Source organism: Zonotrichia leucophrys, chromosome 22, assembly GCF_028769735.1.
Source record: "Zonotrichia leucophrys gambelii isolate GWCS_2022_RI chromosome 22, RI_Zleu_2.0, whole genome shotgun sequence".
NCBI classification, from domain to species: domain Eukaryota; kingdom Metazoa; phylum Chordata; class Aves; order Passeriformes; family Passerellidae; genus Zonotrichia; species Zonotrichia leucophrys.
This window is the reverse complement of record NC_088191.1, coordinates 184,531-199,594: the sequence shown is the minus strand read 5'-3', so window position 1 is coordinate 199,594 and position 15,064 is coordinate 184,531. Positions and strand designations below refer to the sequence as shown.

Here is a 15,064-nt window from a genome sequence, read left to right as displayed (position 1 = left end):
CTCCAGGCAGGTGCAGCTCCAGGTCAGTCTGCAACAGAGACAAAATCGTGAGTTCTGGGGGGAAAACTGAGGGGTTTTTCCTGCTGAAATACAAGGAGAGGGAAAAGTCCTGATACACCCAGGTATGGAGCTGAGTGAGGACCCCAAATGGGTTGAAAATCCATCAGGTTGTTTTTCTGCTGGTGGTTTTCCATTCCTGGTTAGGACTAAGCAGCCCCAGAGCACCCAGCACACACCAGTAACTCCCAGTGCCCAGCTCCTCATGCACTGGTTCACTCAATTTCCCCTCTCCTGATGCCCTGTTGGTGGCACCCCAAAATCCCCCTGATCCCAAAGCCAGAGCTGTTCAGGGATGCAGGAGCTCGGGAGCAGGAATTCCATCCCGAGGTATTTCCCAGGAAAAGTGGCAGAGGAAAAGAGGCGAGCGCTCCCCACACAGACCACACTCACACCGCCGGCTGCAGCTGCAGTTTTTATTTCCTTTTGTGAAAAATAACAGGATTTTTTGAGGTGATAAAAACACAACCCCTCCCGGGGCTCAGCCCCAGGCCCTGCCCAGCGCAGCAGGAGCGTGGTGGGCAGGAGCAGCACCGACGGGGCAGCACCAGCCCCGTGCCAGGGCACAGAGCAGGATCTGGGAGCAGCTGGAGGCGTTCCTGCCCCTGGATCCGGGATGGAGAGCCAGTTCCAGCCCACGCCTGCCGTGTTGGGGGCTGGCACCACCGTGAGGGTCCATCCCCGTGCCCACGGCAGCGACGGGCATCAGTTCCTCCCTCAGAGATCCCCCTCGGCGGCACCTTCTGGAGGGTCTATTCCATCATTTTTTAATCTTTTTTTTTTGTTTTCTCCTTTTTTTAATAAAAACAGTCTTTAGGTTGACCGCTGGCAGCAGCTCTGAGCAGAAAGCCCCTTCCCTCCAGAGCCTGCTCCCCACAGAGTTCAGAAAGGGTCAAATATTGACCAATAATGGTTTTGGCTGCGTTCGAATCTTGATTGTGGCTTCTGCAATGTACAGCGGGGAGGGGACGGGGTGGGGAAGGACAGGAGGGGAGGTTTGTCCCTCAGTCAGCGGGTTTGGTGACCAGGGACAGCGGCTGCGTCTGCAGCGCGGCCAGGGCGGCCGGCATGGCGCCGGGAGGGGAGGCCAGCAGGGCCGAGGGGGCCCCCGAGGTGAAGGGGACGGGCCTGGAGAGCAGCGAGGAGGAGGAGGAGGAGGAGGAGGAAGAGGAGGATTTGCTGAGCTGGGCCCGGGCCTCGGGCTTGGTGGTGAGCGAGAGCGGCTGGGCCTGCTCCGAGTGCGTGGCGGCCGGCGCGGCCGGCGAGGCCAGGGCGGCTGACGGCGTGGCCGGGGAGTCCAGCATGGAGCCGTGCGACGAGGCCGGGCTGGGGCACGGCTTCTCGGGCAGGAAGGGCACCACGCAGGGCTTCTTGCTCCGGGCGGGCAGCGAGCCTGCGGGTACAGGGATGGCGTGAGGGGCGCAGGGCGTGTGAGGGGACATGGACGGCGTGAGGGGTGCAGGGGGCGTGAGGGGCATGAGGGGCCTGAGGGGACAGGGACAGCATGAAGGGATAGGGACGGCGTGAGGGGACAGGGATGGCATGAGGGGCGCGGGGTGCCTGAGGGGACAGGGACAGCGTGAGGGGACAGGGACGGCGTGAGGGGTCAGGGACGGCGTGAGGGGCACAGGGTGCCTGAGGGGACAGGGACGGCGTGAGGGGACAGGCACGGCGTGAGGGGACATGGACACCGTGAGGTGTAGCAGACCCCATGGAGCTGGCCTGAGCTCCATTGAGGGCTGATACTGAACAGTAGGAACTGCTGAGTCATGATGAGACAGCAAAATAAGCTCCTGCCTTCAGCTTCTTGATCCATAGCTTATCTCTGTAACCCATAGGCCACTTTTTCCCTGACCTTTACTATTGGACAAGTTTGGATCCCCCTGTACCCTATAAAAAGGGGCTGTTTTAGCCCATTCTGGTTAGAAGAGCCATCGCTGGAACCCTTCAAAGACCCCTCAATAAACCATTGCTGCGGAACCACAAGGGCCTCTCCTTCTCCTCTCTCGCCATCTGCTTCTACCCCTAGCCCTAGGGTAGGAGCTGAAATCCTAAGAGAGCTGATAACCACTAAAGAGCTGAAAATCACTGAGCTTGCCAAAAGTAGCTTCGAGCAGCGTGTGGGTATTGGGGCACTCTGTCTCCCAGAGAGACTGAGTTATCCAGATAAAGATTGCCTTGCTTGGGGTTAAGCTCAATCAGAAGACCTGGGGCCCTGTCAGTGAGGGACTTGAGGGGACACGGGCAGGGGGCACTCACCGTCGGCATCAGGGCCCTGCTGCTGCTGCTGTTGTTGCTGCTGGGCCAGCTTCTCGCGCTTCCGCTTCTTCTTCTTGCCCTAAGGGAGAGAATTTCAGCTCCTCCCGCAGCTCCTGGCCGCCACAGGGGTGCTGGGATGGGAAACGTGGCGGGGAGAGCACGTGGAGGGGCTCAGCACCCTAAATTCTGACCCCGGGCCCAGCCAGCCCCCTCCCAGCACAGCCAAACCCCAGGAAGGGGCTGGGGTCCCCATGGAGGGGGGTTCACACGTACGTAGTTGTCCCTTGCTGACCAGGTCGGGTAGAGCTGCGAGTGCAGCTGCCGCTCCTTCCGCGCCAGCTCGTAGTACTTGGCCTGCTCCTCCCGGGACAGCGAGTGCCACTGCGGGGACAGCACGATGGGGACACCAGAACTGCCCCAGGGACCCCCAGAGCCATGCTGGGGAACCCCAGAGCCACCCCGGGGACCCCAAAACCATGCTGGGAATCCCAGAGCTGCTTCAGGAACCCCCAGATCCACTCTGGGGACCCCAGAGGTGGCTGGAATCCCCAAATCCACACTGCTGACCCCGAGCACCTGCTGCCCACCCCATCCCAGGTCACCAGGAGCTCCCTGGGGCTCCTGGGCTGGCAGTGCCCAGGTGTGGGGGCTTCCCAAGCTGGCAGTACTCAGGTGTGGGCCCTGCAGGGTCCCTGTGCCCCCCATACCCTCCGTCCCAGGATCTGGTTGATGGCCGCACTCTCCTTCAGCGTGCACTCGGCCACCACCTTGGCCCTCATCTCCTTCATGTACAGCATGAAGGCGTTCAGAGGCTTCTTGATGTGCGGCTTCTTCTCCTCCTCCTTCTTCACGGCCACGGGGGATTTCCTGCCAGGAGGGTCAGGACTTATTTTATGAAAAATCGCGGACGCATTTTATGGAAAATCCTTTCCTTAGGATTTTTTTCTCCTGAGAAGCTGAGAGGTCTCAGAAACGAAATGTAAACAATGGTTATCTGCTGCTGCGGAATGCAACAGGTGCATCTGGGATTGGCCTCATGTGGTTGTTTCTAATTAATGGCCAATCACAGTCCAGCTGTGTCAGATTCTCTGGTCAGTCACAAGATTTTATCATTCCTTTCTATTCTTTTATTATCATTCCTTTCTATTTTTTACTAGCTTTCTGATGAAATCCTTTCTTCTACTCTTTTAGTATACTTTTAATATATAATTTTAATATATCAATATATAATTTATATGTCATTTTATTATATTAATATATTGCATTATAATATATCAATATATAATTTATATAATATATTGTAATACATTACTATACTATAGTATATATTATATATAATTAATGATACATAATACAATAATATATATAATATATAATATGGTATATATTATATTATATAATACATAATTTTAATATATTTAATTAAATTTTAATTTTTAAATTCAAATATAGATTTTAAAATGTAATTCTTAATATTTAAATTTTAATTGTTTAATTTTTAAATTAAATTAATTTTTAAAATTTTAAATTTAAAATTTTTAAATTTAAATTTTAATATGTAATATGTTATATCACTTTAATGTAATATACATCACAAAATAATAAACCAGCCTTCTGAAACACGGAGTCAAGATTCTCTTTCCTCATTGTGGGACCCCTGTGAGCACCAGCCCAGGTCAGGACCCCCAGGAGCAGCCCCTGTCCCCCCCCATCCCGTGTCCCCACTCACGAGGTGCCGGCGGGGCTGGAGCTGGGCTGGGGGGGCTCCTGCTTGACGATGGGGGAGACGATGGTGGGGTGGGGGATGCCCGAGGGGTGCAGCCCGTGCGCGGGGGGCGGCACCACGTGCGGGGAGAAGCGGCTGGACATCAAACTGCAGAGGGGGGGACAGACAGCAGGGGTGGGACAGACGGCCAGGGACCCCCCAGAACCGCCCGGGTTCAGAGAGCGCCTGCCCCAACCCAGCCAGGAACCCCGAGAACGTGACGGAATCCCAAATGCACACTGGAAACCCCAAATCCGTGCTGGAACCCCAAACCACCTTAGAGACCTCAAATCTACCCTAGAGACCCCAAATCCACCCCATAAACCCAGCCCCACCCTGACATGGAGGCTTTCGTGAGAGACCCCAGAGACCCCAAATCCACCCTAGAGGCCCCAAATCCACCCCAGAGACCCCAAATCCACCCCAAATCCACCTGGACATGGAGGCGTTCATGGCCAGGGCAGGGTAGGGGTGCCGGAAGCCCCCGGCAGGGATGGAGTACACGGGCTGTCCTTGCCTACAAAAACACGAATTTTTTTGGGGAAAAAAAATCCTTTTCCCAATTCATGGGCACCCTTGGGCTGCTCTGTCCATCTGCAGGATTCCCAAATTTTCCAGCAGCACGGAGTCCCTCCCTTCCCACCCCGACAGCACCCCAGATTCTGCCCCCCAGCACAGCCAGCCCCCTCCCAACACCCTCAATGACATCCAGCCCCCTCCCAGCAGAGTCAGCCCCCTCCCAGCCCCCCAAACCCCAAAGCCCCCCGTCCTTACTGTGGCACGAGCCAGCCCAGCGGGGGTGGCAGCTGCCCCACGGCCCCGGGGGACAGGGGGTAGTAGGGGGGCAGCTCGGGGGGGTGCGGCGGCCGTGGGATCCCTGTGAGGGCAGAGGGGGGTCAGAGCAGCCAAGGAGCCCCACGTGCCCCCCAGCACCTTCCCTTGAGCACCCCAGGTCCCCCAGAGCACCCTGTGCCCCCCAGCACACTTCCGTGAGCACCCCAGGTCCCCCCCAAGCAGCCCAGATCACCCCAGATCCCCTCCGAGCACCCCAGATCCCACCGAGCCCCCCGTGCCCCCCAGCAGCTTCCCTTGGGCACCTCAGATCCCCCCTTTGAGCACTGCAGATCCCTCTGAGCACCCCAGAGCCCCCCTCTAGATGTGTCCCCCAGCCCCGCACACCCCCAGGTGTCCCCCCAGCTCCGCTCACCCGTTTTGGGGTCGATGTCGGGGCTCAGGTGCCCGGGGGGTGAGCCGGGTGGGAAGGGCTCGCTGCTGTAGGTGATGAGCGGCGTCAGGGGGTGCATGTGATGGGCGTGCTGCACCACGGGCACCTTGTTGGACTGGGGGAGAGAGAGCAGGGCAGGGCTCAGACCATGGGAACGGCCCCAGGGAGGGTGTCCCTGCCCCACGGAGGGTGTCCCTGCCCCAATGGAGGTGTCCCTGCCCCAATGGAGGTGTCCCTGCCCCACGGAGGGTGTCCCTGCCCCACGGAGGGTGTCCCTGCCCCAATGGAGGTGTCCCTGTTCCCTTGGCTTTTTAAGGTCCCTCCCTAGCCCAAACCACCCCCGAATCCCCCCCATGGAATGGGAGAGGGCCATGGGGACGCTGTGAACCCCCCCTGGGTCTGGGGGCTGCCCCCTCTCTCTCACCAGGTGGGCGGGCGAGGGCGAGCTCCTGTCCTTGAGCGTGGCCCCGGCCGGCACGTCCAGCAGCGGCCACTTCATCTGCAGGTACTGTGGGAGGGATGGACACTGCCCTGCAGGGACCCCACGCAGCCCCTGGCCCCCAAAAACCCCCTGCCCCAAAAACCCATGCCCCAAAAAACCCCTGTCCCAAAAAACACCCTGCCCCAAAAACCCCTGCCCCAAAAAAACCCATGCCCCAAAAAAAAACCCTGCCCCAAAACCACCCCAGCCCTGACCCCAAACACCCTCTGACCCCAAAGCACCTCCTGATCCCAAAGCACCCCCAGCCCCAAAGCACCCCCAACCCTGAAATATCCCACTCAGCCCCAAAACGTTCCCACAGCCCTCCAAGAAAACCCCATCCCCAAAAGACTGCCCAGCCCCAAAACCTCCCCCAATCCCCAAATCCTCCCTAGCTCAGAAACAACCCTCTGACCCCAAAATATCCCCCAGCCTCGCCTGCACAGCCAGCCAAGGACTCCCCAGCCCATGGGCAGAGGGGTTTTGGGGCTTTTTCTCCCTTTCTGGGTTAAGATCTCACTGTGACTCTGGGGTGTCTCCCTGGCACCCCAAAAAGGGGCTCTGTGCGTGTTTGGGGGGCCAGAGGCACCAGAGGGAGGGTCCCTGGAGATGCCAGGGCTGCAGAATGTGGGAATGTGGGAACGTGGCTGCAGCAGCTGCTGCAGGAATTTCCCCAAACACAAACCTGCCTGAGCCCTGAGCCGGGGCAGCTGGAACCAAAACCCAGGCGGAGTTTGGGGCAGCGTTAACCCTTCCAGGACCCCCACCCAGGGCCCCCTGGCACGGCACAGCCCCAAAGCTGATGGGTCCCTGAGCCCCCCAGCCCCAGGCCAGCCCCCTCCCCACCCCGAGGGGCTTTCTGGGCTGCCCTGTGAGCAGAGGAGATGCCAAGGGACAGCACTGGGGGAAGCTTTGGGGATAAAACGCTGAATTCTCATTTTGGGAGCCTGGGGAAGGGAAAGGGAGGAAGAGGGGGGACTCTTTCAAAATGTACAAAGCAGGGGGAGCTGCTGAACGGTTCAGTGGTGATGTGCAAAAATGACAAAATGACCCCCACTCCCTCCCCTTCCCCTCCTCTTCCTCCCCATCCCCTGGCTCCAGCTGGGACACAGCCCCCACTGTCCCCCACTGTCCCACAATGGGGACCCGGGCTGGGAAACAGCAGCAAAATAAGAAAAAAAAAAAGAGGAAAATAGTTGAAAATCGGTCACATTCCAGAGAGATTAGAGCCAGCCCTGGGTGCTCGTTAGCAGCCAATTAAAAGCAGGGGTAACCCCTTCCCTGCTGGAGCCCAGCCCCCTGGAGCCCCCCGACCCAGGGGAAGGGGCTGGGGATGCCCTGAGGTGCAACTGGGGGCGTTCACCAGAGGATTCCCACTCCTCCTGTTCTGCCCAGGCTCCAGCCCAGCTGCGCTGCTGCCCTGGGGAGGGGGAGAGCCCCTGGTGGGTCCTGCTGTGGGTCCCACCCCATAACTGCAGGTCCTGGCAGCTCCATGTGCCCGTGTCCCAGAGGGGTTTGTCACCCTGTCCAGGGTTCCATCACCCAGCTGTGTGTCCCAGCCCCTCCTGTCCCTCTGTCCTGGTCCCTCTGTCCCTCTGCTCCCTTTTCCCCCAGAATTCATCCCAAAATCACACCCGGACAGGCCAAGCATTAGGGCAGAAAATGGGGGTTTGCAGGATTTTTAATGCAGGCCCCCCAAAATCTCTGTCCAGGCGTGGCCACTGCAGCCCCATGGCATCCCAAGGTGCAGCTTTGAGCAGTGTCACTGGATTGTTTGGGGAAAAAACACCCAAATTTGGCTCCGGGAGTGACAGGGAATGGGATTTTGGAGAGAAATGAGGATGCTGGGCTCAATGCATCACCCAGTTCCCCAAAACTTTGTGTTTGGGCATAAGAAGGTGGGAAAAAATCCAAATCTGCCCAGGCAGAAGGGTGTGGGGCTGCAGCCAGGGATGCTGCAACGGGGATGGCACCAAGGGGGAAAAAAGGATCCCCCAAGGGATTGGGGGAAGCCCCAAAATGGGGAAAAAGGGAATGGGAAAGGGGAAAGGAGAGGGTAAAGGGGGTCCTGGCCTCTCACCCTCCTGGGGTCCTTCACACCCCAACAAAGCCCCCCAATGCCAACAACCAGGGAGCAAAGCCAGCAGCATCCCAGCCCCACAGCTGCTGCATTCCCAGGGATAGCTGGGGAGGCAGAAATCCCAATTACAGCTGGATTTACAGCCCAGGCAAGCAGACATAAATCTCTCCCCCACCCCCGCCATCCATCCATCCGCTTCCCAGCCCAATAATCTCCTCCAGATGTTGCCCATGAGCACCAGCATGACAAATCCCAGCCAGGAGACTCCCGGGAGGGTCTCCTGCACCCCCACATCCCAGGAGAACCCCCAAAATCCCCCAAAATATGAGTTATTGTCCCACCAGGATTTAGGGTTTCTAAGGGTTTTAGGGTTGATGCAGGAGACATCTCCACGTTCCCTTTTGGGATTTTTTGGGTGACAGCAGCCAGGCAAAGGGTGTCCCAGCTGGGGACAGGGATTTTGGGGTGGGGATGAGGGTTTGTGACACCCTAACAGCAGATGTTTGTCCATTCCCATACCACAGGCACCAGATGGGAAATGCCAAAGGGGCTGGGAGATGAAAAATAAGTTAAAAAAACCCCAAAACACCTCAGTTTGGGATGAGCTTGGAGAGGTGGCACTGGTGCTACCTGATCTCCATGCACAGATCCCACATCCACACCCTGGGGACACCGGGGGCATCTGAGGGAGAGCTGGGGCCCAAAGGAAGGTGGGATGGGGTGGGATAATGGGATGGGATGGGATCAGTGGGATGGGACAGGATTGATGGGATGGGACGGGAATGGGATCCATGGGATGGGGATGGGATGGATGCTGTGGATGAGGCTGGAGCACTGCAGTGGGGACAGCCCAGGGTGGCCCTGGCCCACCCATGGGTGCCCCAAGCCTCTCCCACCCACAGAGCACCCCAACTCGCAGCCCCTGCTCCCCGTCCCCACAGCCGGTGGCCCCAGACCCCGCTGCTGGCCCAGGCTTTTGTCTGCAGCTCCCTCAATGGATCCATTCATGGCCCGCATCCTCTGGGGGATCCCAGCAGGAGCAGCAGGCTCAGCTTGCCCTGGCACCAACAGCCCCGTCCCAGAGCCTGCAGAGCATCCTGGAACCGACACCGGCACAGCCAGCTCCAGTCCTGCCCCTCCCCTGCCCTCTGCCAAGCCTTGAGCAGCATCCGCAAGATCCTCAGGGATCCCCAGTATTGCCAGGATCCCCAGTATTGCCAGGATCCCCAGGCTGAACACACAGGGTGAAATCCTTGCCAAAACACCAGCAGAAAAGAGGCAAACAGCGAAGGGGCACATCAGCCCTTCCCCTCCTCCTCCTCCATCCCCTTTCCCCAAAGTCCCAGAGAGGAAAACACAACACGACCGCTCCTGGTTCCAACCCCTTCTTCCCTCATCCCTCCTCTTCCTCCGTCCAGGATGCACCGGGCACTTCCCCCCGGGTTCCTCTTCCCCGCCCGCGACTCGAAGGAAGGAAAACTAATGAAAAGCAGCTGCTGGGAATTCCAGAAGGATGATGAATGCGCCTCAGTCCCGGAACAATCCCAGGGCTGAGCAGAGGCGCCCCGAGCGCTTACTTCATCGCTTTAATTTGGGAATCGTGTTAGAAAAGGAGGGAGGAGGGAGGTTCGGGGGGTGGGAACCTCCCGGAGGTCTGCAAGCCCCGCCCGCGGGGTAATTAGCCGAAGAGCATAATTAAGGAGCGGGATAAAGGGGCCATTGTGTGCGGCAGCTCTGCGGAGTCTGCGAGAGGGAAACTGAGGCACGGGGCGGGCTCGCGGCCGGATCAGCCCAGCAGCTGCACACAGCAGCGAGGACAAGCCAAAAAGTGGGGAAAAAACAGGGTTTTCCCTTAATATTTACCAGGTGGGGAAGGAAGGCGGCGCTGGTGGGGGGCAAATCCCAAATAAAGCAGAAAATCCCGAATTAGTGCAGCAGCAAGGAGGAGCTGCTGCGGTCCCAGGATGCTGAGCATCCAGCGGGCCTCCACGCCAGAAAAATCCCCCCATTCCAACACCTCCATCCGCATCCCAGCGCCAAAATCCCTCCAGGCTCTGCCAGAACCGCCAGTGAGACCCGCCCGGTTTTTGGAGCAGCCCTTCTCCCTGCCAAAAATCCGTATTTTAATCATTTTCCTTGGCAGCAACGCAGTTAAGGATCTATTTTCTTTAGGAGACAGATAGGGCTCTGTATCCTCGGGAATTCATCGCAGGAGTGGCGCAAAAAAAGCCGGAATGGGTCCAGGTTATGGATTTTTCCCTCATTTATTTTAGGATCGCAGCCTGCCTCGGCGCATTAATTACACCGAGGTGCATTAATTACACCGGGCACGGCGTCGGGAGAGCTGTTTGGATGGAATTCCACGCCTGAGGAAGGTTTGGATTTATTTAAATCCTCGCCTCCAGACTCGAATTCCTGGGGTTAAACTGGTTTTTTTGGGAATGTTGCCAATCCTGTGCATGGTCGCTGCTCCGTGCCTGGTTCCCATCCACTTCCCGAGCAGGAGGAAGAGGCTGGGATGAGGTTTTGCCCAGTATGGATCCATCCCATTCTGGGTTTGGGGTAAAACCATCACCATCCTGATTAAATGGATCCGGCGTCGTGGCAATGGGGATTTGCATCCATCCAGCTCAGGCACATCCAGAGTATTCCCTCTCCATCCACCTTGTATTGTTGGGAATGATCCCAAGGAGCCAAACGCAGCCTCACAGGTCCCCAGTTCCTGATTGGAATTGAGGAAAATTGGCAGAAAAGCTGCTCCAAACAATGCCGTTGTTAGATTCCAACAAATTCCTTCACCATCAGAGCAGAGCCCCCAGATTCTCCCTGGGCAGAAACTGACAGGAAAGTGATGCTTTCCTAGGGACCATGGAGACTTCCCAAATTCCAGGATCCCAGTTGGAAATAACCCAGGAGCAAAGTGAATTCACAGAGATTGGAGAGCAGGAGCATCCATCCATTGGTGCTTGGTGGGTTGGCACAGGGACGGGACTTCTCCTGGTCTGGAGTGTGGAAAGCACTGTGTAACCAGATTTCCATGGATATTCCAGATTTCTAAAGGTTTTGGAGTGGAGAAATGCAGAATTCCCAGTATTCCAAATAATCCCTCCAGCTGTTGGGCTGTCAGATCAGTGCTGGCACCTGCAGACTCATCCATCCCCAGGATCCATCCACCACCTTCCTGGCCACCTCCTCAGAGCATCTCCCAGCCATGGAGATTATCTGGGGTTTGGGATCCTTCTCCTAAAATCTTTCTTTTCCCTTCAATCCACAGCACCTGGGTGGGTGCCACGGCCACCGGGACGGCTGCATCCTGCAGATCAGCTTCTCCCCTCCAAAATGGGGCAGAAACAAGAAGGAAACAGGGCAAGGACGGTTCCCAGGGCAGGCTGTGCCTGCTGCTGCTACCCCGGAGCTCCGCGTGTCCGGGCTCATCCAGGGCATGAGGGTGGGAGGCAGCTTTGGGTTTGGGCTGGGAGCTCGGTGCCCTGGGGCCGTGCTGCGTGTGGGGATGTGGGGCTGGATCCAGGGGGACCGGACCGGGGGGCTGCTGCCAGCACAGGGCTGGGAAGTTGTGCATGGACGGATCCAGAGGGAATCAGGAATCCTGTGTCCAGCTGTGCCTGGCTGTATCCAGGTGCTGTGTCCAGCAGAGGGTTAGGAAGCTGTGCCTGGGTGTGCCCAGGTGCTGTGTCCAGCTCCATGGAGGATTCTCTGCCCAGAGGCTGAGGTGTTGAGTGAGGAGGCTGAGCCTGCGTGGATGCAGGGTCAGATCCAGGATGCTGTGCCCAGCTGGATCCAGACCTGGACCAAGGATGCTCTGTCCTGACTCTTCTTCTGTTTGATTGAGGATGCTGAGCCTTGCTGGGTCTGGTTCAGGGTCAGGATGTTGTGTCCAGATGGATTCAGTACGGGTTCAGGGATGCCTGGAGGGATCAGGAACAGGATCCAACAGGAGATCAAGCACGCTGAGCCAGCAGGATCTGGTGTGGGGTTGAGGATGCTGCACAGGATCACAGATGCTGTGCCAGGCTGGGATCAAGGATCCTCTGTCCTGACTCTCCTGTTTGACTGAGGATGCTGAGCCTTGCTGGCTCTGGTTCAGGGTCAGGGTGCTGTGCCCAGATGGGTCCAGTGTGGGATCAGGGACACTGTGCCCATCCCGGGATCTGGGGGATCCCTGTGCTGCCACACTCGCAGGAGGGGCTTGGTGCTGTGCACAGAGCTCAGCTGCTCTCCCGTGGGATCCAGAGCATCACAAAACTCCCCCGAGGCGCCCCCAGCATCCCCACACACCCCTCACTAACCGGAGGCCCCATTCCGTCGGAATTCAGCCCAAATCCACGCTTTCCCAACGCCAGCCATCCCCCTGAAACATCCGGGAGGCGACACCCGCCCCAGCGCCTGTTAATTAATCCCCTTTCTGGGATTCATTAAATCATCGTTAGTGGCCGCTTGTGACGGATCCCGAGCCCAATCCCTGCTCATTATCCCGGATTCCCTGCCAGTGTTTGGCATCGCGGTCAGCCCTGCCTCATCCCCAAAACCTCCTAATCCCAGGAGTGACAAATTGGGAATACAGCCTTTATCCAGCCGGGATAATTAGCTTATCTGCCCTCCCCATCCCGGGATCTGCACTTCACGGCCGCTCCAACCAGTTGCTTCCAGGAAAGCAAAAGTAGGAAAACCCTGAAAATGCGGAAACCCCTCCGGGGAAACCAGGGGGGTTCCGGGATTCCGAACCATCACAAACATTGTTATCCCGTGTACATTCCACACAGTTCCCTGTGGATCCGCAGAAATAACGTGGAAAAGCATCACCGGAGCGAGAAATACACCTGGATAATCGGGAGCGAGGGGGTTCCACTGTCAGCATCCCTCCCCGAGGGGTCGGGACCCCCGGAGGGCTCAGAATTCCCTCCTCCCTCGGGGGTCTCAGAATTGCCCCCAGGATGGCCCTGTAGGAACACCTTGTGTTCCCAAAGCACCTCCACATCCCTCACATCACTCTGCGATGCTGCCCGGGACGGTTTGGGGGTCGAGGGACCCTGCTGAGGGGAGGGGGTCGCTCCCCCTCGCCCACCACCCCCCCAGTTCTCGCTCAATTTGCTTAATCACTTCTCCCCCCGCAGCCAATGTTGGCCCATTAACGGCTTTAAAACCCGTTTAAATGAGAAAAGCAGCAGCTCAGGGTCAGGTTTCGGGGCGGGTCCCCCGGAGCGAAGCCCCCCAAACTCCCCACCCCCCTCAAAGCTCCCCCCCAAAAAGGGGCGAAGTGACCTAAAAATAAGATAAATAAACCAAATATCTTGGTTTTTTTCTTTAGCATCAGGTGGTCGCTGTCCTGCAGGACGGGCTTGGGGGGCTCTGAGCACCCGCGAGAGGTGAGGAGAGGGTCCGGGGGGCACTTACGGTGCGGGCTCCGCCGGGGGACAGCGCTCCATTGGCGAGGTAGGGGCTGCCCAGCTCCGGGAGCATCAGGAACGGGTACCCGGGGTACGGGGGGCCCTTAAAGAACGCCCCATCCTGCTGCCGTCTGACCACTGCGAGAGAAGGGAGGGGGCGTCAGCGGGCGGGGGGCGCGGGGGGACCCTCGGGGGTGCCCAAATCCCGTGGGGAGGGTCGCGGGTTCTTCCGGGGGTCTCCGACGGAATTTTGGAGGAGTCCTTGTCTCTCGCGGAGGGTGGGGGGGTCCCTCTGTGGGGCCCAAGTCGCTTGTGCGTGTTCCTTGGTTTTCTAGGGGGTCCCTGATTTTCTAGGGATTCCCACTTGGGAGGCAGCTGGTGCGCCCCTCTGGGGGTGCCCACGCTCCTCGGGGGAGTCTTCTGGGGGATCCCCGCTGGGGAGGGGCCCGGACAGGGACAGGTCCTTTGGGGTACCCCTGGTTCTTCTGGGGGTCTCGGCTGCGCGGGGCAGTCCCGGGGGCGGCGGCCGCTCCCGGTGCCGGTCACTGCCCCCCGAACGGAGCCGGCCCCGGGGGCGTCCCGAGGCACGGGGGCACCGATCCATGCCCGGGGCCGGTGACCGGGGCGGGGACACGGGGGAGGGGGTGAGGACACACACGGGGGGGACACACACGGCCCGGAGGGGACCCGGCCCCGGGGGGACACCGCGGGGAGGAGCGGAGGACACGGACACGGGGGGGGCACACAAGGGGTCCCGCCCGCGGCGGGGGCGGAAACAAAGAAGTTGGGAAGTGCCGGCGGCTCCCGGGGGATGCGGCGGGGGGCGGGAAGGGGGGGTCCGGTACCTTCTGCCAGCGAGTCCCGCGGCTTCTGGAAACTTTCCCGGGGCGGCGGGGGCCGCTCCGCCTGCGGGGAGAGGCGGTGAGCGGAGCGGGGCCGGGCGGGGGGCGCCTCCCCCCGGCTCCCCGCCGCCCCCCGCCTCACCTCGGGGCCGGGGCCGGCCGCGCCGCCGGGGCCCCCCCGGTTCTCGGTCTCGCTGACCAGCGAGGACTTGAGCTCGTCCAGGTCCCCGTGGGCCGAGCCGCGCCCCGCGCCCTTGTCCTGCTCCTCGCCCTCGTCCTGGAAGGCGATGAGCTCGTCGGGGGCCCCCAGGTCGTCCCCCCCCGTGGGTTCCAGCTGCGGCATCGTGGGGTCCCGCCCCGGCCCCGCCGGGCCCCGCCGCCGCCGCCGCCACCGCCCGGAGGGTCGGGAATGCGCGGGGCGGCGGGGCGGGGAGGAGCCGGGATGCAAACCGACACCGGGGGCCGGGCAGGGGCTCGCGCCGCCCCGCCGGGCCCGCTCCGCTCCGCGAGGGTCCCGCGCCGGCCCCGCACCGGCCCCGCTCGGTGCCGCCGCGAACGGGGCTCCCCGCACGGTCCGGGGCCCCCCCATCCCGTCCGGGCTCTCCCCGTCCCGTCCGTGCCGCCCCCATCCCGACCGGGGCCCCCCCGTCCCGTCCGTGCCGCCCCCATCCCATCCGGGGCTCCCCCACCCGGCCCAGGGTGCCCCAGTTGGAGTCTCCCCGTCCCACGCGGGGTGTCACCACCCCACGCGGGGTGACACTTCTGACACATCTGAGTGTTCTCAGCTTACCCGTGGTCCCCCCCATTCCGTCCGTGTTCCTCTCCCACCTTGCCCTGGTGTCCCCCTCATGCCCTGGGTCCCCCCATCCGTCCCAGGGTGTCCCCTCCCGTCTGGGTGCTGCCATCCCTGTGCCCCATCCTGTTCAGCTGCCTCCCCCCTCCCGGGCTGG

The 15,064-nt window shown here is 59.8% G+C and overlaps 1 protein-coding gene across 2 annotated transcripts; it reads right to left on the bottom strand.

Annotated features, from left to right (window-relative positions):
* Nucleotides 1-459: 459 nt before the first annotated feature.
* On the bottom strand, nt 460-14,509 carry TCF7L1 (transcription factor 7 like 1). 2 transcript variants are annotated; one of them, XM_064731143.1, is made up of 12 exons: nt 14,257-14,508; nt 14,118-14,178; nt 13,280-13,410; nt 5,731-5,814; nt 5,289-5,421; nt 4,856-4,958; nt 4,515-4,598; nt 4,046-4,189; nt 3,024-3,183; nt 2,590-2,697; nt 2,317-2,395; nt 460-1,450 (listed from the first exon to the last, which is right to left on the bottom strand). In XM_064731143.1, exons 1-12 carry the CDS (start codon nt 14,455-14,457, stop codon nt 1,062-1,064), a joined length of 1,677 nt encoding a protein of 558 aa, XP_064587213.1. In that variant the 5' UTR covers nt 14,458-14,508; the 3' UTR covers nt 460-1,061. The 2 variants fall into 2 exon arrangements, with proteins under 2 accessions (XP_064587213.1, XP_064587214.1); XM_064731144.1 differs by lacking the exon at nt 4,515-4,598 and having other exon boundaries at nt 14,257-14,509.
* Nucleotides 14,510-15,064: the final 555 nt, after the last annotated feature.

Bases quoted from the DNA above. Each gene is read 5' to 3' on its own strand.
- TCF7L1 (XM_064731143.1), bottom strand. From the start codon at position 14,457: ATGCCGCAGCTGGAACCCACGGGGGGGGACGACCTGGGGGCCCCCGAC. The intron at 14,179-14,256 runs GTGAGGCGGGGG...CTCTCCCCGCAG, and splicing joins CGGCCGGCCCCGGCCCCGAG to GCGGAGCGGCCCCCGCCGCC. The intron at 2,698-3,023 runs GTATGGGGGGCA...CTGTCCCCGCAG, and splicing joins ACCAGATCCTGGGACGGAGG to TGGCACTCGCTGTCCCGGGA.